This window comes from Elephas maximus, chromosome 3, assembly GCF_024166365.1.
Source record: "Elephas maximus indicus isolate mEleMax1 chromosome 3, mEleMax1 primary haplotype, whole genome shotgun sequence".
NCBI lineage: Eukaryota > Metazoa > Chordata > Mammalia > Proboscidea > Elephantidae > Elephas > Elephas maximus.
In genome coordinates this window covers 100,713,237-100,739,441 of record NC_064821.1, presented here as the reverse complement: position 1 = coordinate 100,739,441, position 26,205 = coordinate 100,713,237, and the positions used below count along the sequence as shown (strand labels likewise).

The 26,205-nt window shown below is 41.0% G+C and overlaps 1 protein-coding gene across 1 annotated transcript in view; it reads left to right on the top strand.

The window, feature by feature from the left end:
• The window catches only part of FYB2 (FYN binding protein 2), a 160,162-nt gene that overhangs the window by 30,189 nt on the left and 103,768 nt on the right, over window positions 1–26,205 (top strand). The window contains exons 2-4 of the mRNA XM_049879373.1: window positions 17,752–18,499; window positions 22,788–22,949; window positions 25,205–25,238. Of these exons, the coding sequence (XP_049735330.1) occupies window positions 17,752–18,499; window positions 22,788–22,949; window positions 25,205–25,238 (944 nt within the window). The remainder of the gene's footprint in view (window positions 1–17,751; window positions 18,500–22,787; window positions 22,950–25,204; window positions 25,239–26,205) is intronic.

Genomic DNA, 26,205 nt, shown 5'->3' with positions numbered 1-26,205 from the left:
AAAAGATAGAGACGTAGTGTGCCAGGCGATGATCCCGTTGCCACCAAGTCGATTCTGACTCATAATGACCCTGTAGGACAGAGTAGAACTGCCCTAAGGTTTCCAAGGAGTGGCTGGTGGATTTGAACTACCAAGCTTTTGGTTAGCAGCTGAGCTCTTAACCACTCGCCACCAGGGTTCCCAGGTGATGATAGATGTTATGAAAAAATAAAATAGAAAGCCAGGGTATATTGGTCAGAGTTTGTTGTTGCCAGTTTAAGCAGAAGGGGACTTATTATAGGTTATTTTACAATTTCCAAGAGGGTTGGGAATGACTTTGTATGCTACAGACAGGAACACCTAGGATAAGAGCCCATCCGCCACATGGGACTGTTCAAGTGGAAACCCATCAATGTTGCAGCCCACCGCTTGGGACAGAAGTCTCTGCCACAGCTGCCCCCAGGAGATCTGCTCTTCTTCCGGCTGGCCACCACCTCATGTTTTGCTCATTTCTCATGTCTCCCCTAAATACTTCCATTTGGCAGGACTCTAGCTGAAAGTGTACCTGAGAAATGTGGTTCCTGGCTTCTAGCCTCTGTGTTAGAAGGGATTGAGTGAGCCAATCTGCACACAGGGTAAGGTAGGTAAAGAGTGAAGCAAAGTCGCTCGTTTATACGAAGTGGTCGTTAAAAGGTATCACTTAGAAACTGCTTCTAGAAATAGACACCACCCCCTCCCCTAAGATAATGACTTAAGTATGAAAAATCTATCTAAGCTGCCTGCATTCCTTGGCTCATGGCCCCACATCACTCAGCCTCTGCTTCCCTTGTCATATCTCTGTCATAGCTCCTTCTATGACTCTCCCACTTCTCTCTTTCACTTAGAAGGGCCCTTGTGATTACATTGGGCTCACACAGACAATCCAGGATAATCTTCCCATGTCAAGATCCTTAACATAATGACATCTGCAAAGTCCTTTTGCCATATACAAAAGTTTTTGGGATTAGGACATGGACTTTTTTTATTTTGAGGGGGAGGCATTATTCTACCTACCACAACCCTATGAGGTATAGTGCAATTACTATCCCCATTTTAAAGATAAGGCAATAAATACAGACAGGGTAAATAACTTGCTCAGGGTCATAGAGCCAATAAATGGCAAAGCTGGATTTGTACCTAGATTTGTACCTAGATTTGTACCTTGGATTTGACTCCAAGGTCCACACTTCTAACATCTGCGCTCACCAAAACTCCCAATCTAAATTTGTAACCACATATGTAACTAAGCTCTTCATCGTTCCCCCGTATGTTTATCTCCAGACCTCAATCTTAGTTTCAGGTGCCAACATCTACCCTCTCACCCATTTTAGAAACTGAACATCTTTTGGAATTCTCCCTTCTCTTCACATTCAGTTTAATCACCAGATTCAGTCCATACTGTTGGTGGTGGTGGTGATGGTTGACATCAAGTTGATTCTGACTCATGGCAACCTCATGAGTGCAGAGTGAAACTGTGCTATCGAGTTTTCAAAGCTGTGATTTTTGGAAGCAGGTTGCCTGGCCTGTTTTCCAAGGTACTTTTAGGTGGGTTTGAACCACCCTTTTGGCTAGTAGTTGAGTGCTTAACCATTTGCGCCACCCAGGGACTCTCACAGTCCATGCTACTCTCTACATTTCACTAATCCCCTTCTTTCCATTCCTACTAGCTTCCAACTTCGGGCTTTTATCATTTTTATTTGAACATTGTAGTAGCCTCTTAGTTGGTTTCTGGTCTTTAATCTACATGAAATGTAAATCTGACTATGCCATACTGGTTGATGTTGAGTCAATTCCAATTCATGGCAGCTCCCTGTGTGTCAGACTAGAGCTCTACTCCATAGGGTTTCCAATGGCTGATTTTTCAAAAATTATATTAGGATCCTCTGGGTGGACTCAAACAATCAACCTATCAGTTAGCAGCCAAATGTGTTAACCATTTGTGACACTCAAGGACTCTAATCATGTCATGTTTTTGTTGTTTTCCTTCAAGTCAATTCCAACTCATAGCAACTATATATGACAGGGAAAAACTGCCCCATAGGGTTTCCTAGGCTGTAATCTTTATGGGAATAGATCGCCAGGTCTTTTGTCCCGAAGAGTGGTGGGGTGAGCTTGAACTACTGATCTTTCAGCTAGCAGTTGAGCCCTTAACTGTTGCATCACCAGGGTTCCTTAACTATGTCATACCCCTGCATAAGACCCATCAGTAGCTCACCATCCACCTGAAAATTAAGCCCAAATCCTTAAATAAGATTTCATCTCTACTTTTGTCTCCAGCTTCATATAATTGTCTCTTCTTATTTGAAATTGGGGCTTCAGTAATATGGAAGTGCTTACTTTCCCATATATATCACACTGTTGTACAGTGCCATACTTTTTTTGTTCACATTGTTCTATCTGCCTGGACTGCCGTTTCCACCCATTTTTTTGCTGGGCTCACTGTTTTAGCTGAAGAGTCATCTCTAGGAAACCTTTTCACCCCTCACCAGCTTGCATCATGAACCTCTTCTCTATATTCCCATAGCAATCTTTGTGTAATATATCTAATAACTTTCTGCAGTATATTAAAATGATCAATTTGTGTCTATATCCTTCATTTCGTGAGCTCCAAAAGGGCAGAAACTGTCTTATTCATCTTTGTAACTTTAGTGGCTAGCACAGTAGCAACGAATACATATTTTGAAGTGATGCACATTCACTTTTGAAAAAGCAGGAATTTGCTAGATCAAGAAATTGAAAGAAGGATGGATACCCTAGGCAGAAGAAACAGCACATTCAAAGGTACAGAGACACGAAAGAGCATAACAGGTTTGGGGAAATATAAGGAATTCAGTGAGGCCAGAGGAAGCAGGTCAGGGAGGCATCCAATAAGATGTTAACGAATTAGCATGGTTGGGATTAGGAAAGGCCTTATGTGCTCAGTACAAGTTTGAACTTTATTTGAAAGCTTTGAGGAAGCCAAATTGAAGATCTATAGTTGGGGCTTACTAGATCAGATTTGTGTTTTTAAACAGATTTGTGTAACAGGTGAATGGTGGCTTAAAAGGGCCCAGAGTAGAAGCAGAGAGACCATAGTGAAAAAGACTCAAAAGCAGAGGCAGTAGCATAAATTGGGCAGGCTCATGGGCTGTTTAAGGTTTAAGGTCAGTAGGATTTGGGGACGAAGTAGCTGTCAGCACAGAGAAATGGAGCAAGGTTTTAACCAAAACCCCTGCTTGGCTGCTTCCCAACCCACTCTAGTACTCATACAACCTTCCTCTTGCCCTCAACCTTGAACTCCCAACTATGGGTGAGAAATAATGAATAACAGAATGTATCACATATATTTTTATAGCTAGGAAAATCAAATTTAAATGCCTTAGAGATCACCCAGGCAAATCCCTTTATTTTGTAGAAGACTAAGTACAGAGAACAGAAATGACTTGCCCATGATACCTCCAGAAATCCATGGTAGGCATCAATCAAACCAAATCCATTGTTGTGGAGTCAGTTCTGACTCATAGAGACTCTATAGGACAGAATAGAAACGCCCCATAGGGTTTCCAAGACCATAAACTGCCACGTCTTTCTCCTGTGGAGCTGATGGTGAGTTAGACCGCCAACTTTTTGGTTAACAGCTGAATGCTTATCCACTGCGCCACCATGGGTCCCTGGTAGGCATCCAGTCACTCTTTATTGCATCATCTATTTAATTCTCCATGTGGCACTTACTTTAATATTTCCTTAATTATTGGCCTATTTGCTGTGTCCCCTAATATTACAATGTATTATCTAAAACAGTGTTTTGCCTGTAGTAGGCACTTGATGAATATTTATTGAAAGAAGGACTGAGCCAGATACAATCAGATTTGCTGTCTCCTGAACCTGTGATCTTTATACAGCACCTTGGTTTGAAGATCATGAATCCACCATTCTACTTCTTGCTAGAGTCTTGCTTTTATGAATTGCGTACCCCCCAAAAATATATTGTAAATCCTAACCCTTATACCTGTGGTTATAATCTTATTTAGAAATGGGCTTTCTTTGTTATGTTAATGGGGCAACATTAGTGTAGGGTGAGTCCTAAATCAATCTCCTGTGAGATATAAAAGAGCAGATTAAGCAAGGAAGCAAGCAGAGATGGGGAAAGATAGACGCCAGGCCACATGAAGATCACCAAGGAATGCAGAAGGAGAAGCTGAAAAGAGACAAGGACCTTCTCTCAGAGCCTAAGAGAGAGAGAAAAAAACCTTCTCCTAGAGCCGGCGCCCTGAATTCAGACTTCTAACCTCTTAAGCTGAGAAAATAAATTTCTGTTTATTAAAGCCACTCACTTGTGGTATTTCTATTATAGCAGCAGTAGATAACTAAGACACTTGCCTAATCAAGTCTTGAGAGACGAAAATCTATCAAGTAATCATATTGTAGTTCACATAGCTACAGATAGTGAAGAACAAAAAAATCATCATCATTATATTACTGTAAGAACATTAACCACTGAAGTTTGCACATCTGTTATCTCATTTGATCCCTACAGTCACCCTGAACTGTTGGTAGAAATGTAAGTCCTAGTTTATAGTAAGGAAAAGAAGGTTCAGAGAAGTGAAGTAAATTGCTCAAGACGTATAACTAGAAAGTGGCTAAACTGAGCTTTACATTCCAATCGCCTGATTTCATTCCCAGAGCTGGCTTCCACCACATCAGAGGAGAGGAAGTGCAGTTGAATTGACTTCTGTGATGGGTGAAGTATGGAGAACCAGCCCTTGGCAATTTCAAGGGCATGCTACAAATGTGCACACTGGATATGTGTTTGTGTGTGTGAGAGAGAAAAACCAGAAAGGAAGGAGGTGGGGGAGGGAGGGAGAGAAAAAGGGAGGGGGAGGAGAGAGTGAACAGGAGCCAAACCTCCCCTTCTTAATCTTCAGAGGGCAGGTGTGCGTTAACTGTAAACACAGTGAAGAAAGGTTACCCAACATTCCCTCCACTGGCAAAATCAGAAGTCACTGCCTTGAAGATGAAATTAAAACCACTGAAGTGATCAAGACAGCATGATGATGACTCACTTTTTCAAATGGTTCCATTAAATATCCTCCCACACACTACCCCAATGCCCTCCTACCTCCTGGGAAGGCAAGACATGCCAAAATGAATTTATAAAAAATAAATTAGGTCTAGTGAGAGAAGGTGGGAGCCATTGGAAGAGCACTGAACAGGAGTCAAAAACCTAATGCTACCTACCTATACCCACTATGAATCTGTCAGTTTGCTTTACTGTGGTGGCTTGCTTATTGCTGTGATGCAGGAAGCCATGCCACCTGTATTTCAAATACCAGCAGGGTCAACCTTGGTGGACAGGCTTCAGTGGAGCTTACAGACTAGGAAGAAGGACGTGGTGATCTATTTCTGAAAGAAATTGGTCAGTAAAAACCAGCGGAACATTATCCAATATAGTGCCGGAAGAAGATCCCCTCAGGTTAGAAGGCACTCAAAAGACGACTGGGAAGAGCTGGCTCCTCAAAGTAGAAAAAAAAAAAAAAAAAAAATTTTTTTTTTTTTTCAAAGTAGAGTCAGCCTTAATGATGTAGTTGGAGTAAAGCTTTCCAGACCTTCATATGCTGATGTGGCATGACTCAAAATGAGAAGAAACAGCTGCAAACATTCATCAATAATCAAAAGGTGGAATGAAGAAAGTATGAATCTAGAAAAATTGGAAGCCATCAAAAATGAAACACATAAATAGTGATATCCTAAGCAAAGGGAGGTGAAATGGACTGGTATTAGCCAAACTGAATCAGACAATCATATGTTCTACTATGCTGAAATGGCAAATTGAAGAGAAATGGCATCGCATTCATTATCAAGAAGAACATTTCAAGATCTATCCTGAAGTCCCACTGATACAATACTATCCATATGCCTACAAGGACGACCAGTTAATATGACTACTATTCAAATTTATGCACCAACCACCAATGCCAAAGATGAAGAAATTGAAGATTTTTACCAACCTCTGCAGTCTAAAATTGATTGAACATGCAATCAAGATGCATTGATAATTACTGGTGATTGGGCTGCAAAAGTTGAAAAAGAAGAAGGCCTTGGTGATAGAAATGATGCCAGAGATTGCATGATAGAATTTTGCCAGACCAGTGACTTCTTGATTGCCAATATCTTTTTTCAACAGCATGAGCAGGGACTATGTACGTGGACCTCACCAAATGGAAAACACAGGAATCAAATCGACTATAACTGTGGAAAGAGACAATAGAAAAGCTCAATATCATCAGTCAGAACAAGGCCAGGAGCCGACTGCAGAACAAACCAACAATTTCTCATATGCAAGTTTAAGTCGAAGCTGAAGAAAATTAAAACAAGTCCACGTGAACCAAAATACGACCTTGAGTATATCCCACCTGAATTTGCAGACCGTCTTAAGAATAGATTTGACACATTAAACACTAATGATCCAAGACAGATGAGTTGTGGGCTAGCATCAAGGACATCATACATAAAGAAAGCAAAAGGTCATTAAAAAGACAGGAAAGAAAGAAAAGATCAAAATGGATGTCAGGTGAGACTCTGAAACTTGCTCTTGAACACATAGTAGCTAAAGTGAATGGAAGAAAAGATCACATATGAGAGCTGAACAGAAGATTTCAAAGGGCAGCTCAAGAAGACAAAGGAAAATACTATAATGAAATGTGCAAAGACCTAGAGTTAGAAAACCAAAAGGGAAGAATACACTCTGCATTTCTCCAGCTGAATGAACTGAAGAAAAATTCAACACTCAAGTTGAAATAGTGAAGGACTCTATGGGGAAAATATTGAATGACACCAAAAACCAAACCAAACTCTCTGCCATCAAGTCGATTCTGACTCATAGAATTAGACGATATTTAACTATTTCATGGTACTGAAGGAAGAAGTCCAAACTGCACTGAAGGCATTGGTGAAAAAAAAAGCCTCCAGGAATTGATGGAATACCAACTGAGATGTTTCAACGTAGTATTCACTCCTCTATGCCAAGAAGTTTGAAGATAGCTACCTGGCTAACCGACTGGAAGAGAGCCATATCTATACCCATTCCAAAGAAAGGTGATCAAACAGAATGCAGAAATTATCAAACAATGTCATTACCATTACACACAAGAAAAATGTTGCTGAAGATCATTCAAAAGCAGTTGCAGCAGTACATCAACAGGGAACTACCAGAAATTTTAGCCAGATTCAGAAGAGGACGTGGAATAAGGGATATCTTTGTTGATGTCAGATGGATCTTGGCTGAAAGCAAATACCCGAAAGATGTTTCCCTGTGGTTTATCGACTGTGCAAAGGCATTCAACTGTGTGGATCATAACAAATTATGGACAACATTGTGAAGAATGGGAATTCCAGAGCATGTAATTGTGCTCATGTGGAACCTGTACATAGACTAAGAGGCAGCCACTTGAACAGAACATGTGCTTGTCAGGGTTGTATCCTTTCACCATAATTATTCAATCTGTATGCTGAGCAAATAACCCAAGAAGCTGGACTATATGAAGAAGAATGTGGCGTCAAGATTGAAGGAAGACTCATTAACAATGTGCGATATGCAGATTACACAACATTGCTTGCTGAAAGTGAAGAGGCCTCGCAACACTGATGAAGATAAAAAACTACAGCCTTCAGTATTAATTACACTTCAACATAAAGAAAATAAAACTCACAACTGGGCCAATAAGCAATATCTTGATAAACAGAAGACATAGAAGCTGTCAAGGATTTCATCTTACTTGGATCCATAATCAACACCCATGGAAGCAGCAGTCAAGAAATCAAGCAACGCATTGGTTAAATCTGCTGCAAAGGACTTTTTTAAAGTGTTGAAAAGCAAAGATGTCACTTTGAGGACTAAGGTGGGCCTGACCCAAGCCATGATGTTTCCAATCACCTCATATGCATTCAAAAGCTGGACAATGAATAAGGAGGACGGAAGAAGAATTGATGTATTTGAATTATGGTGTTGGCAAAGAATATTGACTATACCATGGACTGACACAGTGACTGCAACAATGGGCTCAAGCATAACAATGATTGTGAGGATGGCACAGAACCGGACAGTGTTTCCTTCTGTTGTACATAAGGTCACTATGAGTCAGAACCGACTCAACGGCACCTAACAGCAATATCAGCATGGACTGCCAGAAGAACAAACACATCTGCCTTGGAAGAAGTATAGCCAGAATGCTCCTTGGATGTGAGGATAGTGCAACTTTGTCTCAAGTACTTTGGACATGTTATCAGGATGGACCAGTCTCTGGAGAGGAACATCATGCTTGGTAAAGTAGGGGTCAGCAAAAAAGAGGAAGGCCCTCAGACGAGATAAATTGAGATAGTGGCTGCAACAATGGATTCAAATATAGCAACGATTGTGAGGATGGCTCAGGACCTGGCAGTGTTTCATTTTGTTGTAGATAGGGTTGCTATGAGTCAGAACCGACTCGGTAGCACCTAACAACAACATCCTACCTATACCACCAACTCACTGTCTAATTCTGGCATGATTCTTCCCCTCTCCCCCAATGCTTGAGCTGTTTGTGCTACTTCCATTCTCATATACAGAATTTGAGCTGAATTCTGCAAGGTGAGTTGAAAATACAAGAAAATCATCTAGCCTCTTATCAATAGCTTTTATTTATTATAGGCCTACTGTATGCCAGGCAGGAAACCTTGGTGGTGTAGTGGTTAAGAGCTGTGGCTGCTAACCAAAAGGTCAGCAGTTTGAATCCACCAGACACTCCTTGGAAACCCTGTGGGGCAGCTCTAATCTTTCCTATAGAGTTGCTATGGGTCAGAATCGACTTGACAGCAATGGGTTTGGTTTTGGTTTTTGGTATATGTCAGGCACTGTGATGGAAACTACATGTGTGTGTTAGGTGCCACTTAACAAGTTATTTTTACGGTGAGTCTTCGCTTAGAGGCAATATTGAATTTCCCAACATATTTGCCTAGAGGGTATTTGCCTAGTCAGTATTTGAACATAGGTCTGTCTAGTTCTAACGTTTGTTCTTTTCTCTACTCCACAGTGTTAGGTGCAACAGCCAAGATACAAATAAAGACCTGTGGCAATGCCAAGGAGACAGGCAAGGAGTTAGCACTGCCTGCCATACCATGCCTAGGGAGCCCTGGTGGCACAGTGGTTAAGAGCTTGGCTTCTAACCAAAAGGTCAGCAGTTCAAATCACCAACTGCTCCTTGGAAACCCTATGGGGCATTTCTACTCTGGCTTATAGGGTCACTTTAAGTTAGAATCAACTCGACAGCAACAGGTTTTGTTAGTTTGGGGCCATGCCCAGTGGAAATGTGGGTGGAGAAGGTGGACATTGAAGTGCAAGAAAGCAGTCAACAAGCAGATGGGGTGGATGCATTTTTTGAAGCATGAACACATATACAAAATGAGGATAGTGGAGAGTACATGGTTTCTAAGGAGACTGTAACCAGTTCAATTTGGTTTAAGGGTAGTTGTGTTCGGCTGTAGATTCCTAGGTAGTGCAAAGGGTTTGCTCTCTGCTACTAACCAAGAGTTTGGTAGTTCGAACCCACCCAGCAGCAGTGCAAAGGAAAGACCTAGCGATCTGTTCCCATAAAGATTACAGCCAAGCCAGGAGCCAAGATGGCGGAATAGACAGACGCTTCCATCAAGCCCTCTTTACAACAAAGACCTGAAAAAACAAGCAAAATGAGTATATTTGTGAAAAGCTAGGAGCCCTGAGCATCGAAAGGAAGCTTAGACAATGAACTGAGGGGAGGGAAAGGAAGAGACCATTCAGAAGCAGGGAGGAGTTGCCAGACCTGAATCACGGGGAGCCCTCAGGCATCTTTCCCGGAGCGGTGGCAGTGGTGGCTGTGGGCTGGGACTAGCCTTCGGTCACAGTTTCCATAGGGAGAAGCAGCCAGCCAAACAGCCCACTCACACCTCCGGAACCTGAGGATAAGGGCGCTGTCAGCAAAAGCTAAGTACTTGCGTATATTTTACTGCCCCCCTGCCCCCGCCCAAGCCAGCTTCAGCGGCTGAATCCCTAGGTCTGAGATAGACCCTGGTGAGCACCTGAAGCCATCCTCCCCACCTTGGGGAAGGAAAAAATTTGCAACTGGGGGAAAAGATAATTTGCTACCTCCACTAACTGGGGGAGCTCAGGACAGAAGCGGCTCCTGTCTAGGCATAAACCATCTGTGGACCTTGAGCACCTTTCCCTTCTGCATGGACCTGTGTGGGCCTATTTTGGGAGAATAAGCCCTTGTTGGCAAACTCCAACCATTTCAGCAGTGCAGTGGAGAGGTGGGTGTTTGACGTTTGACATTGCTTTGCCTATTAAACAAAGTCCTCACCTACCCACAACAGGAACCTAAGGACTGGTGGCTCCACTTGGGTCACCTAGCCATACGTGACAGGGGTCCAGGGATAACTGGTACCTCCCAGTCATTACAACAAAAACGTTGAGTACCCATGGTCCCTCTGCAGAGCCCACCCACCAGCATGCTCTAGGGAATAGAGACGCGTTTTCCTCAGAGACACATGGGGGTCGGTTCTCAGCTCCCTGCCTTGTTCAGAGTGTGAACCCCTGCCACAATCAGTTATGGGTATATACGCCAATCACCCCTGCCCCTCTAAGACCATAGGACAGAGCCTGTACCACACACTTGATATCAGCTACCTGGAAACCTGAGCTGAATTCGTACAAGAAAACTGAATGGGCTCCTAGACTGATATACCTGATCACAGTTCTAGCCAGCTGGGGACAGGACACCAGAGCTCCAAAGGTGAAAATAATCAAGCTGGCTTACTCAAGCAACCCATAGGGGTATACCAATACAAAACAAAGCAAGCAGCTATGACACAGTAAGCAAGCATAAACTAATACAATAACTTATAGATGGCTCGGAGACAACAGTCAATATCAATTCACATAAATAAACAGGCCATGATCACCTCAACAGGCTCTCAAAACAAAGAATCCAGGGATCTTCTAGATGAAAGTGCATTCCTGGAATTACCAGATGCAGAATACAAAAGTTTAATATACAGAACCCTTCAAGACATCAGGAAGGAAATGAGGCAATACGCAGAACAAGCCAAGGAACACACAGATAAAGCAACTGAAGAAATCAGAAATATTATTCAGGAACATAATGAAACATTTAATAAGCTGGAAAAATCCATAGACAGCAATCAGAAATTCAGAAGATTAACAATAAAATTACAGAATTAGATAACTCTATAGAAAGTCAGAGGAACAGAATTGAGCAAGTAGAAGCTAGAATTTCTGAACTCGAAGATAAATCACTTGGCACTAATGTATTTGAAGAAAAATCAGATAAAAGAATTTTAAAAAATGAAGAAACCTTAAGAATCATGTGGGACTCTATCAAGAGAAATAACCTATGAGTAACTGAAGTACCAGAACAGGGAGGGATAACAGAAAATACAGAGAAAATTGTTGAGGATTTATTGGCAGAAAACTTCCCTGATATTGTGAAAGATGAGAAGATACCTATCCAAGATGCTCATCGAACTCTACATAAGGTAGATCTTAAAAGAAAGTCACCAAGACATATTATAATCAAGCTTGCCAAAACCAAAGATAAAGAGACAATTATAAGAGCAGCGAGGGATAAAAGAAAAGTTACCTACAAGGGACAGCCAATAAGAATAAGCTCGGACTACTCGGCAGAAACCATGCAGGCAAGAAGGCAATGGGATGACATATTTAAAAAATTGAAGGAAAAAAATTGCCTGCCAAGAATCATATATCCATCAAAACTGTCTCTTAAATATGAAGGTGAAATTAAGACATTTCCAGATAAACACAAGTTGAGGGAATTCGTAAAAACCAAACCAAAACTACAAGAAATACTAAAGGGAGTTCTTTGGTTAGAAAATCAATAATATCAGGTATCGACCCAAGACTAGAACAGTGGGCAGAGCAACCAGAAGTCAACCCAGAAAGGGAAATCCAAAAAAAACAAAATAAAACAAAGCAAGATTAAAAAAAAAAAAGCCCAACACAGGGTAATGGCAATGTTATTATATAAAAGAAGACAACATTAAAATAATAAAGAGGGACTAAGAAATGTAATCATACACCTTCCATATGGAGAGGAACATACGGTGAAACAAAGAAATAAAAGTTAGTTTTAAATTTAGAAAAATAGGGGTAAATAATAAGGTAACCACAAAGGAGACAAACTATCCTACTCATCAAAATAAAATACAAGGGAAAAATACAGACTCAGCAGAAACAAAATCAACAACAACAAATATGAGGAAAAGACAATATATAAAGAAAATCTACTCAGCACATAAAATCAAGTGGGAAAAAGAAGCTGTCAACACACAAAAAACACATCAAAATGATAGCACTAAATTCATACCTATCCATAATTACCCTGAATGTAAATGGACTAAATGCACCAATAAAGAGACAGAGAGTGGCAGAATGCATTTTTAAAAAAGATCCATCTATATGCTCCCTACAAGAGACACACCTTAGACTTAGAGACACAAACAAACTAAAACTCAAAGGATGGAAAAAAATATATCAAGCAAACAACAATCAAAAAAGAGCAGGAGTGGCAATATTAATTTCTGACAAAATAGACTTTAAGGTTAAATCCATCAGAAAGGATAAGGAAGGACACTATGTAATCATTAAAGGGACAATACACCAAGAAGATATAACCATATTAAATATTTATGCACCCAATGACAGGGCTGCAAGATACATAAAACAAACTCCATCAGCATTGAAAAGTGAGATAGACAGCTCCATAATAATAGTAGGAGACTTCAACACACCACTTTTGGTGAAAGGACAGGACATCCAGAAAGAAGCTCAATAAAGACACGGAAGATATAAATGCCACAATCAACCAACTTGACCTCGTAGACATGTACAGAACACTCTACCCAGCAACAACTAACTATACTTTCTTTTCTAGTACGCATGGAACGTTCACTAGAATAGATTACATATTAGGTCATAAAGCAAGCCTTAGCAGAATCCAAAACATTGAAATATTACAAAGCATCTTCTCTGAACATAAGGCAATAAAAGTAGAAATCAATAACAGGAAAAGCAGGGAAAAGAAATCAAACACTTGGAAACTGAACAATACCCTGCTCAAAAAAGACTGGATTATAGAAGACATTAAGGATGGAATTAAGAAATTGATAGAATCCAATGAGAATGAAAACACTTTATATCAGAACCTTTGGGACACAGCAAAAGTGGTGCTCAGAGGCCAATTTATATCAATAAATGCACACATCCAAAAAGAAGAAAGGGCCAAAATCAAAGAACTATCCCTACAACTTGAACAAATAGAGAGCAACAAAAGAAACCCACAGGCAGCAGAAGAAAACAAATAATAAAAATTAGAGCTGTACTAAATGAAATAGAAAACAGAAAAACAATTGAAAGAATTAACAAGACCAAAAGCTGTTTTTCTGAAAAACTGAACAAAATTGATAAACCATTGGCCAAACTGACAAAAGAAAAACAGGAGAGGAAGCAAATAACCTGAATAAGAAATGAGATGGGCGATATTACAACAGACCCAACTGAAATTAAAAGAATCATATCAGATTACTATGAAAAACTATACTCAAACAAATTTGAAAACCTAGAAGAAATGGATTAATTCCTAGAAAAACACTACCTACCTAAACTAACACAAACAGCGGTAGAGCAACTAAATAGACCATAACAAAAGAAGAGATTGAAAAGGTAATCAAAAAACTCCCAACAAAAAAAAGCCCTGGTCCAGACAGCTTCACTGCAGAGTTCTACCAAACTTTCAGAGTAGAGTTAACACCACTACTACCAAAGGTATTTCAGAGCATAGAGAAGGATGGAATACTACCAAACTCATTCTATGAAGCCACCATATCCCTGATACCAAAACCAGGTAAAGACACCACAAGAAAAGAAAATGACACACCTATATCCCTCATGAACGTAGATGCAAAAATCCTCAACAAAATTCTAGCCAAGAGAATTCAACAACATATCAAAAAAATAATTCACCATGACCAAGTGGGATTCATACCAGGTATGCAGGGATGGTTCAACATTAGAAAAACAATTCATGTAATCCACCACATAAATAAAACAAAACACAAGAATCACAGGATTTTATCCACTGATGCAGAAAAGGCATTTGACAAAGTTCAACACTGGTTCATGATGAAAACTCTCAGCAAAATGGGAATAGAAGGAAAATCTCTCAACATAATAAAGGGCATTTACACAAAGCCAACAGCCAACATCACCCAAAATGGAGAGAGCCTGAAAACATTCCCATTGAGATCAGGAACCAGACAAGGATGCCCTTTATCACCACTCTTATTCAACATTGTGCTGGAAGTGCTAGCCAGAGCAATTAGGCTAGATAAAGAAATAAAGGGCCTCCGGATTGGCAAGGAAGAAGTCAAAGTATCTCTATTTGCAGACGACGTGATCTTATACACAGAAAACCCTAAAGAATCCTCAAGAAAACTACTGAAACTAATAGAAGAGTTCAGCAGAGTATCGGGATACAAGATAAACGTACAAAAATCAGTTGGATTCCTCTACACCAACGAAAAGAACATCAAAGAGGAAACCACCAAATCAATGCCATTTACAGTAGCCCCCAAGAAGATAAAATACTTTGGAATAAATTTTACCAGAGATGTAAAAGACTTATACAAAGAAAACTACAGTACACTTCTGCAAGAAACCAAAAGAGACTTACATAAATGGAAGAACATACCTTGCTCCTGGATAGGAAGACTTAACATTATAAAATGTCTATTCTACCAAAAGCGATCTATACATATAACACAATTCCGATCCAAATCCCAAGGACATTCTTTAACGAGATGGAGAAACAAATCACCAATTTCATATGGAAGGGAAAGAGGCCCCAGATAAATAAGGCATTACTGAAAAAGAAGAATAAAGTGGGAGGCCTTACTTTACTTGACTTTAGAACCTATTATACCGCCACACTAGTCAAAACATCCTGGTACTGGTACAACAACAGATACATGGACCAATGGAACAGAGTTGAGAATCCAGACAAAAATCCATCCACAGATGAGCAGTTGATATTTGACAAAGGCCCCAAAACAGTTAAATGGAGGAAAAGACAGTCTTTTTAACAAATGGTGCTGGCGTAACTGGATATCCAGCTGCAAAAAAATGAAACAAGACCCATACCTCACTCCATGCACAAAAACTAACTCATAAATGGATCAAAGACCTAAATATAAAATCTAAAACATTAAAGATCATGGAAGAAAAAACAGGGACAACGTTAGGAGCCCTAATACATGGCATAAGCAGTATAGAAAACATTATAAAGGACGTAGAAGAAAAACTAGATAACTGGGAGCCCCTAAAAATCAAACACTTATGCTCATCCAAAGACTTCACCAAAGGAGTAAAAAGACTACCTACAGACTGGGAAAAAGTTTTTAGCTATGACATTTCTGATCAGTGCCTGATCTCTAAAATCTACGTGATACTGCAAAAACTCAACTGCAAAAAGACAAATAACCCAATTAAAAAGTGGGCAAAAGATATGAATAGACACTTCACTAAAGAAGACATTCAGGTAGCTAACAGATATATGAGGAAATATTCACGATCATTATCCATTAGCGAAATGCAGATCAAAACTACAATGAGATTTCATCTCACTCCAACAAGGCTGGCATTAATCCAAAAAACACAAAATAGTAAATGTTGGAGAGGCTGTGGAGAGATTGGAACACTTCTACACTGCTGGTGGGAATGTCAAATGGTACAACCACTTTGGAAATCGATTTGGCACTTCCTTAAAAAGCTAGAAATAGAACTAGCATTAAAAAAAAAAAAAGATCCAGCAATCCCACTCCTTGGAATATATCCTAGAGAAATAACAGCCTTTACACAAACATATATGCACACCCATGTTTTTTGCAGCACTGTTTACAATAGCAAAAAGATGGAAGCAACCATGGTGCCCATCAACAGATGAATGGATAAATAAATTATGGTATATTCACACAATGGAATACTACGCATCGATAAAGAACAGTGAGGAATCTGTGAAACATTTCATAACGTGGAGGAACCTGGAAGGCATTATGCTGACTGAAATTAGTCAGTTGCAAAAGGACAAATATTCTATAAGACCACTATTATAAGAACTTGAGAACTAGTTTAAACTGAGAAGAAAACATTCTTTTGTGGTTACAGGGAGGGAGGCATGGAGGGTGGGAGAGGGGTATTCACTAATTAGATAGTAGATAAGAACTACTTTAGGTCAAGGGAAAGACAGCACACAATACAGGGGAGGTCAGCACAATTGGACTAAACCAAAAGCAAAGAAGTTTCCTGAATAAACTGAATGCTTCGAAAGCCAGCATAGCAGGGGCAGGGGTCTGGGGACCATGGTTTCAGGGGACATCTAAGTCAATTGGCATAATAAAATCTATTAAGAAGACATTCTGCATCCCACTTTGAAGAGTGGCATCTGGGGTCTTAAACGCTAGCAAGCAGCCATATAAGATGCATCAATTGGTCTCAGCCCACCTGGATCAAAGGAGAATGAAGAACACCAAGGACACAAGGTGATTATGAGCCCAAGAGACAGAAAGGGCCACATGAACCAGCGACTACATCATCCTGAGACCAGAAGATCTAGATGGTGCCCAGCTACAACCGATGACTGCCCTGACAGGGAACACAACAGAGAATGCCTGAGGGAGCAGGAGAGCAGCGGGATGCAGACCCCAAATTCTCATAAGACCAGACTTAATGGTCTAACTGAGACTAGAAGGACCCCGGTGGTCACAGCTCCCAGACCTTCTGTTGGCCCAGGACAGGAACGATTCCTGAAGCCAACCCTTCAGACATGGATTGGACTGGACAATGGGTTGGAGAGGGATGCTGGTGAGGAGTGAGCACTTGGATCAGGTGGACACTTGAGACTATGTTGGCATCTCCTGCCTGGAGGAGAGATGAGAGGATGGAAGGGGTTTAGAAGCTGGTGAAAAGGACACGAAAAGAGAGAATAGAGGGAGAGAGCAGGCTGTCTCATTAGGGGGAGAGTAATTGGGAGTGTGTAGCAAGATTTATATGGGTTTTTGTGTAAAAGACTGACTTGATTTGTAAACTTTCACTCAAAGCACGATAAAAAATTATTTAAAAAAAAAAGATTACAGCTAAGAAAACGCTGTGGAGCTCAATTCTACACTGTAATACATGAGGTCATCATGAGTCGGAATTGACTCAACAGCAACAAGTTTAGATTTTCTTGCTTTGATATTGGGCTGTGGTTGGAGATCACAATTCCACCATCTTTTGAGCTAGTACTTTAGGCTGGGACCACATTTTTAAGGATCTTGAATGCCATACTAAGGGCTCGGAATTTATTTTTATTGATCATGGGGAGCCATCAAGAGGTTGTATCGAGGAGTTTATCAGCGATTGTTAATACTATCTCCTTTATAAATGTTCTATGTTGTGATAAAATTAAACCTGTTTGTAGTGTTTAAAAGGAGAGATGATTGTTTTCATTCCATCTCGCATAGGCGAGAGTGTTACTGGCTAGTATTGCCCAATACATAAGTGATCGTGTTACCCTGGTACTTCAAGTCCCTTAACATGTGCACTGAAGTCAGCTATTCATGCTGGCTATTTCCTGGAATAATGAAACACTTTTGTTTTATTTTATGCCTTAGGAAGGAGTAAGAAACTTCAAGGAACTTCGAGCCAAATTTCAAAACATGCTTGATGCTCCAGTTCTTCCAGGACCTATTAAGTTCCCAGCAGGCATGCCTCAAAAGGATGATATCACAAGCGCACAGTCAACCCAGGTTTTGGCCACTGGAAAGACCCTCTTGTCCAACCAGAATCAGCCCTCACCATATTGTTCCAGTAATGAACCCCAGCCTCTTACACCTCAGAAAATGGAGTTGGCCCAGAACAGCAAAGTTCAGAAATGTTCTAATTCCCCAACACCTCTGAAAGGGTCTGCTGGGTCTGCCGTAAATTTACAGAAGGCCTCTTTGCTGTCAGAAATCCATCAGTCAAATGATGAGGTAACTGATAAGGAAAAAGTAAAGATGACCTATAACTTCAGAGACAAGCTTTGGAACTGGGAGAAGTTTTCATCTCAGAAAAGTGAGACATCACCAGCCATCCTCCTTGCTAATCGTGGAGGTAGAGCACTCCACCTGGAAGAGCAAAAAAGCATGGGGTGTTTCCCAGAGAAGCCAAGGAAAAAGCTGGAAACAAATGAAGCCCAGACCTTTCCTTCCCAGAGGCATTTGATGGCTCAAAAAAAATCACTTGCCTCTTCTGAAGATTCCTCTTTTCTGCTTTCACAACATAACAGAAAGAGCCCAGAAAACTCTGGTCCCGAGAGGAAACCAGCACTGAGCACCTCCCCACCTATCTATGAGTGTGAGCTTGCCAGCCAGGTCACAGGTAAGAAATGTAATCCCCCTGGGACTGGTAGAGGGCTCACTGTGTTTTTCTAATTTAAAGTCCATTGACTTAGGGTGATTACATATGTGGCCTGAGCAATGTTTGCTCCAGACTCCAGTACAGATATTCTAAGCCCATCTGCTAAATTGTAATTCCAGGTTTGGAGAAAGTATTTAATCTCGTGGTATTATATTGGAGATAGCTTTGGAGAATAAACAGAGCATGGACTTTGTAGTGAGGGGAAGGCAAATTTGGATTTGAATCTTAGCTCTACTTCTTATAAGATACATTAACTCAGGTAATCTACATAACTCCTCATGTAAATCTGATCATTCTTCAGTCTTTCCAGTCTTGGTAAATGACGCAATCATTCTCCTAGTTGCTGAGGTCAAATACCTAGAAGTCTTGCTCTATTTCTTCCTCCCCTTCATTATTTGTATGCAATCTGTCAGCTCCTGATTCTACCACCAAAATATGTTCTGAATCTCTTTGCTTCTGTCCTTCTCTGCCCTCTGTTCTTGTTCAAGCCGTTGTCATCTCTCACCTGGACCTCAGCAACAGCCCTTTAGCTGTTCTCCCTTCTTCCACTCTTATCCCCTAATAGTCTATTCTCCTTCTAGCAGACAGAGTGATCTTTCTAAAATGTAAATCAGATTGCATTACTCCCCTGTTCAAAGTCAACTCCAGCCATCTTACAGTAGCTCAGGTGATTTGGTCTTTGCCTACCTCTCTTATTCTCTCCACTTTCACCATATTGGCCTTCTTTCTGTTCCTCAGATATGCCAAGCTGACTCCATCCCCTGGGCCTTTGCCCTTGCCAATCCCTCTGCTGCAACACCCTTCCTCCAGGTCTGTGTATATCTGAGCCCCTCATTTCATCAAGGTTTTTGCTCAAGTGTCATCTGCTCTAAGCGAACCTAAAATAGCTGCACTATCCCCATCGCTCTCTATCTTCTTGCATTGCTTTCATTTTCTTCATAGCTCTTATCCCTACCTGGTATATTGTTATGTATTTTTGTATGTATTATGTATGCCTTTGCACTAGCTCTTACCTCTTCATGTAACACTCTTCTTTGATCTTTGTATGGCTGCATTTAGATCTAAGTTCAACTGACACTTTCCTAGATAAGCCTTCTCTAACCTCTCTACCTAAAGAGCACTGCTTTACCATTTCACATTCTTTCATGTCATCCTGTTTTTATTTCCCAAGAGAACTAATCAATCTCTGTATTCATCTTATTTATTTATTCGTTTACTTGATTATTACCAAAACCTAAAAACCAAATCAGTTGCCATTGAGTTGATTCTGACTCATAGCGACCCTCCCTTCCTATTAGAATGAAATTTTCTGAGGTCTGGATTATATATGTTTTTGTTCTCAGTTCTATCTCCAACTCCTAGAACAATGCCTGTGACATAGTAGAAAAGTGATTCTTGATGCAGGAATAAGAAAAAAGAAAAGTATGAAAGAAAGAAAAGGGAGAAAGAATTACAGAAAGATAGAAGGAAATAAAGAAGTTTCTTTGATGCATAGAGCTGTTGAGAGGGTTAAATGAGATAATCTATGTAAACTGCTTAACACAGTACCTGATAAAAATTAGGAACGCAATTTAAAAAAAAAAACCCAGTGCCGTCGAGTCGATTCCGACTCATAGCAAGCCTATAAAACAGAGTAGAGCTGCCCCACAGAGTTTCCAAGGAGCACCTGGTAGATTCAAACTGCCAACCCTTTGGTTAGCAGACGTAGCACTTAACCGCTATGCCACCAGGGTTTCCAGGAACTCAATTAGTAAGTAGAAATTCATTTTCACTATGTCTTCCCCTTCATTATATAAAGACTGGAATTCCTGACATTGTAAGGAGCTTGAGGGACCCTGACTGCCTGGGAATGGAGTCCCCTGCTGATAGGACAGGAAGGAAGCTTCTCCTCCCCTCCTAGGTCATAGAGGACAGCAAGCTTGTAGGAAGCCACACAGAGTTACTTGTGAAACTCTAGCCCACTTTTTTAGTTTAACATGGATGACCATGTAGCCAACCATTAAATTATGTAAACCAAAAACAAAGGCACTTGAATTATAGATGACTTTTATGTTATTTCCAGTGTAAGAAGCAGGTATGATTTTTATATATAATATTGGGAAGAGAACCATATTTATGTCTATTCCAAAGAAAGGTGATCCAAATGAATACAGAAATTATCAAACAATGTCATTACTATCACACGCAAGTAAAATTTTGCTGAAGATCAGTCAAAAGCAGTTGCAGCAGTACATCAACAGGGAACTGCCAGAAATTCAAGCTGGATTCAGAAGAGGACATGGAATGAGGGATACCATTGTTGATGTCAGATGGATCACAGCTGAAAGCAAACAGTACCAGAAAGATATTTGCCTGTGTTTTATTGACTATGCAAAGGCATTCAACTCTGTGGAGCATAACAAATTATGGACAACATTGTGAAGAATGGGAATTCCAGAACACTTGATTGTGTTCATGAGGAACCTGTATATAGACCAAGAGGGAGTCGTTCCAATAGAACAAGGGGAAAAGTATGCATCAGGGTTGTATCCTTTCACCATACCTATTCAATCTGTATGCTGAGCAAATAATCCAAGAAGCTGGACTATATGATGAAGAATGGGGCATCAGGATTGGAGGAAGACTCATTAACAACCTACGATATGCAGATGACACAACCTTGCTTTCTGAAAATGAAGAGGACTTGAAGCACTTACTGATGAAGATCAAAGACTACAGCCTTCAGTATGGATTACACCTCAACATAAAACAAAACTCCTCACAACTGGACTAATAAGCAACATCATGACAAACCATGAAGAGACTGAAGTTGTCAAGGATTTCATTTTACTTGGATCTACTATCAACTCCAATGGAAGCAGCAGTCAAGAAATCAAACGACACATTGTATCGGGCAAATCTGCTGCAAAAGGTTTCTTTAAAGTGTTAAAAAGAAAAGATGTCACCTTGAGGACTAAGGTGCTCCTGATCCAAGCCATGGTGTTTTCAATCACCTCATATGCATGGGAAAGCTGGGCAAAGACTAAGAAAGATGAAGAAGAATTGATGCGTTTGAATTTTGGTGTGGCAAAGAATACTGAATATAGCATGGACTGCCAAAAGAACTAACAAATCCGTCTTGAAAGAAGTACAGCCAGATTTCTCCTTAAAAGCAAGGATGGCAAGACTTCATCTCACTTACTTTGGGTGTATTACTAGGGGTCAGTCCCTGGAGAAGGACATAATGCTTGGTAGAAGGTCAGCAAAAAAGATGAAGACCCTCAATGAGATGGATTGACACAGTGGCTGCAACAGTGGGCTCAAGCATAACAACAATCATGAAGATGGCGCAGAATCGGGCGGTATTTCATTCTGTTGTACATAGAGTCACCATCAGTCGGAACTGACTGAACAGCACCTAACAACAACAACATGCAGAAAGACTATTCTGGAAGATTCCATTATACAGAATTCACAGGTGCCCACTTGCCACAAAAATCACCTTAGACTGAGCCTTGGAAATCAAAGATAAATTCTTCTCTTTATAGCCACCATATTATTTGCATGTCATAAGTGCTTAAGGAACCGTTTCAGTGAATATTCAGAGTGGGTCTCCTCTGAAGTAGGCCCTGTACTTGGTGCTGGGAGGAGGTCAATAGTCCCACTCACAAGGAGCCCATGTTTACTTTGAACATATACCAGCACTTCTAATGTGCCATAATACTGGAGTAAAAGTATTAACAATGTACTGCAGGAATACAGAGGAGGGAGTGGGTAATTCTGGCCTTAATTTCTGGTGGAAATTAAGAGAAACTTCCTAGAGGAGGTGTCACTGGAGCAGGGCCTTAAAGATTGAGTCAAAGTTTGCCAGGAGAGAAGTGAGGGAACAGCATTCCAGAACCAGGAGTGGCGTGAACAAAATCTTGGATATTATATCTGCTTCTTAAAAATCAAATTAGTCTGGATCACTGCCAGAGGTTTGAGTTAGAGATGTTTGGGCATAAGTTTTAGGGTATAGGACGGTAATGTGGTGGGAAAGGAAACTGGAAACTTAGGTTGGGCAGTGCAGTGTTTAAACACTAGAAGGTGGAGTGAATGGGCCATGGGTGGGTGACATGATCACGTCTGCGTTTGCATCAGGTCACTCTGGCTGCTGGATGGAGAATAAATTAGAGGGGGGTGAGCCTGAGGCAAGGAAACCAGCCAACTTCCCCTGACAATTCATGAAATAGAAATAATAATAACCTACATGTCTCACTGTTTTGCTCAGAAAAGCAGCAGGACATCAGGCATCACCAGCTTCCCAAAACGAAGCCATTGCCTTCCGTGAAGTCCCTGGGTCCTCCGCCCCCAAAGCCTCCAAAGCCCCCAGTTGTGAACCTCCAGGCCTTCCAGAAGCAGGCAGCTGCTGTTCCTGAGATGCAAAGGGAAGGTAAGGAATTGCACAGGGCCTTGCACACAGCCAGGTGGGAGTCACAGCATGAGTGCCTGCATCCTCCATGTCACCTCCCTCTCTGCATCGACTTCCAGGTGACTGTGCAGCTCCTGCTTTTTCATGGGGCTGGATATCCATCACTGCTTATTCTCACGTAGAGGCTGCGGCAGCTTGCCCATGAAATGACAAATCTGCGGGAATTGGCCCCTTATCACTCCTGGGCCAGCCTGCTTCCCCTGAGAGCTATGCATTTGATCACTGGGCATCTGCCCAAAGGGAAGAAAACTGAAAAGTCAGTGAGCAGGGAGGCAGTGAACCTTTGTGTTTTCTGCAAAGCCTGTGTTGTCAACACAGCCAGTACAGAAGAAGGGGGGTGGGAGGGAAAAGAAAGGAAAGTTAATGTGCACTTGACCTGAGATCTTATCTGGGCCCTCTCAGGCCTCTGTGATCTGCATTTAGGGTGTAATTGAAGGGAAACTTACCCCTACCAGTCCTTTTCAGGACCTGAACCATTCTTGGAGGCCATTTTTCTGTGCCATTTTGTGTTTTTCCTGTTATTTAAAGGACCACCTTCTCATCCCCTCACCACCCCCACCACAGTCTGATCCTGTTGACATTTCCAACACCTTTGTTTATGTTTACTTAATGAAACATGAGGGCAACACACACTTTGAGGTGACATGTAGTGCTGTGCTAACATTTGTTTTGCTGTGGCCACGAGTGCCAGCAGGTGGTATACCGAGAGAGCTACTGTAGCCTTTGATTGCCCATTTGACTGTTTTGGGCAACCTCATGGTTAAATTTCTATAACTCAGTTGTTCTCAGACTTTAGCATGCATCAGAATCACCCAGAAGACTTGTTAAAATACAGATTGCTGGCCTCACTGCCAGAGCTTCTCAGTCGGTTGGTCTGGATTAGGGGCCTGAGAATTTGCCTTTCTAGCAAGTTCCCAGGAGTCCCTTGGTAGCACAAAAGGTTAAGCATTTGGCTACTTGCCAAAAGGTTGGAAGTTCAGATCCACCCAGAGGCACCTCAGAAGAAAGGCTTGGTGATCTACTTCTGAGAGATCACAGCCCTGTACAGTACAGTTCTCTAAAACTTATGGGATCACCATGAGTCAGAATTGACTTGAAGGCAATTAGTTACTGGTAGCAAGTTCTTAAGGGTGCTGATAATGCTAGTCCAGGGACCACACTTTGAGAACCACTGCTATAAGTAGTCTTAAATCTTACAGAAAATTCTATATGGAGAAGTAGAGCTTTGTAAGTATACATCAGTAATATGGCCACCTCCAAATCACAGAAGGCTAAGTATGATTTTCATAAATATTAAATAATTCAGGGCTTAGACCACCTCTCTGAAAGAGAAGGAGGTTGTCACATAGAACAAAGCACTAAGTCATTCATAATCATATGGGCTTTGTAAATACCAACTCTCCCACTCGCTATTTAAGTTTGGCTATGTTTTCACTGAGCATCATCTTTCTTATCTATAAAAAGGTGATAATAATAATGCCACTGACCTTATAGGATTATTGTGAGGATTGAATGAGATGATGCATGGAAAGTGTTTAAGTAGTTCTTTGCATTTAAGTACTTAATAAACATTCATTTTTATTGTTATCATAAATTCAAACACACATTGAGGCCAGCCCTGTGATGGAAACAAGAGATTAAGATACAAATTCCATTGAGGTTCTGGTCCTCAAAGAGGTCAAAATCTAAAGCAAGAGATTTTACCCAAAATAAACACCATGTGGTGTAGGTGAAGGAGTCCCTTGGTGGCATAAATGGTTGTGCTTGACCACTAACCTGAAGGTTGGCGGTTTGAACGCACCCAGCAGCATTGCAGAAGAAAGGCTTCGTGATTTGTTCTGTAAAGATTACAGCCAAGGAAACCCTATGGTTTTCATACATCACATTGCCACAAGTCTGAAAGTTTACAGCTATTCAAAACCCTATGGAGCAGCTCTACTCTGACATATATCTAGACAATGGTGACCTCGCCATGAGTTGGAATTGACTCAACAGCATTTGGTTTGTTTTTTGTTTGTTTTTCGAGTGTGTGAGGGCTGCAGCGCAGGTCCCCAGGACAGTCCTATTGGGAAAGAAGGGAAAGGGGAAGGGACTTTGTGGTACAGGTAAGCCACCACTCTACACTTTGTCTCTGGGTCAGGGCACCCCACAAGCATAACTCGCTTTACCCAGCTGCTGCCAATGCATCTTTTTCACTCTGCCTCTTGCTCTTGCAGCTGCTGGGGAAGACACCAACCTGCCTGCAGAGAGGTAAGTACATGCCTCTTAATTGTGTGGAAGCCCACCAGTGAGGCTACTTAGCCTGCCCAAGAGCAGGCAGTAAGTACACGCTGTGAATCTATTCCTCAGAAGGACTGAAGGGAGAGCAGATTTGTAAGCAATGAACTGCAACTTTTGTTTTAAATGAAAGATTAAATAAACCTCATTTAACTACCATGCTGACATTAAGTTGCAAAGATGGTCCTCTGGGGGACTTTTATTTATCATACAGTTGGGTTCAGTAAATTGAAACATCAGCTTCCATAGTCGTAAATTGAATTAGAGGCTCAGGAACACTCTGGGCAGCTGGTGTGGTGTTAGGAATTGATCATGGAATAAAAGGCCTTATATTTTTGGTGTACTCATTCTAAGAATTTTACCGCGAGGATATCAATTCTTTAATTCATTCAACCAAATAATATGTATTGAGCCTTTCAGGTGTCAGGCATTGAGCTGGCTACTTTATACAGATTTCCTTATTTCGTTTTCTCAAGAAGCCTGCCAAGTTGCTACTATTGTCCTCATTTTACATTAAGAAATTGTTGTCAGATTATGTGCCATTTGTAGAGCCATGATTCGAACCCAGATACACCCAAACTGTACTGCTTCGCCTCCCTCACAAAGATGTTCCTGTTCCCAAGAAGATCAGTCTTAGAAGGAGAACCAAACATAAAAAAAAAAAAAAGTCATATTACTTATTCATTCAACAAATGTTTGAGTGTGTGAAGTTTCGCAATAGAGGAAAGTACAAGATTCAGAGATTGTACAGATGAGGGGGTGGTCACTTTTGGGGGGAAAGTAAAGGAAATCTTTATAGATGATGCATCAATTACCTTTTGGTACAGTAATACTACATAGCAAACCACAACAAAACTTCAATGGCACTCAACTACAAATATTCACTTATGAGTTCAACTGATCTGGGCAGGACTTAGCTGGGCGCGCTCATGTGTTTGTC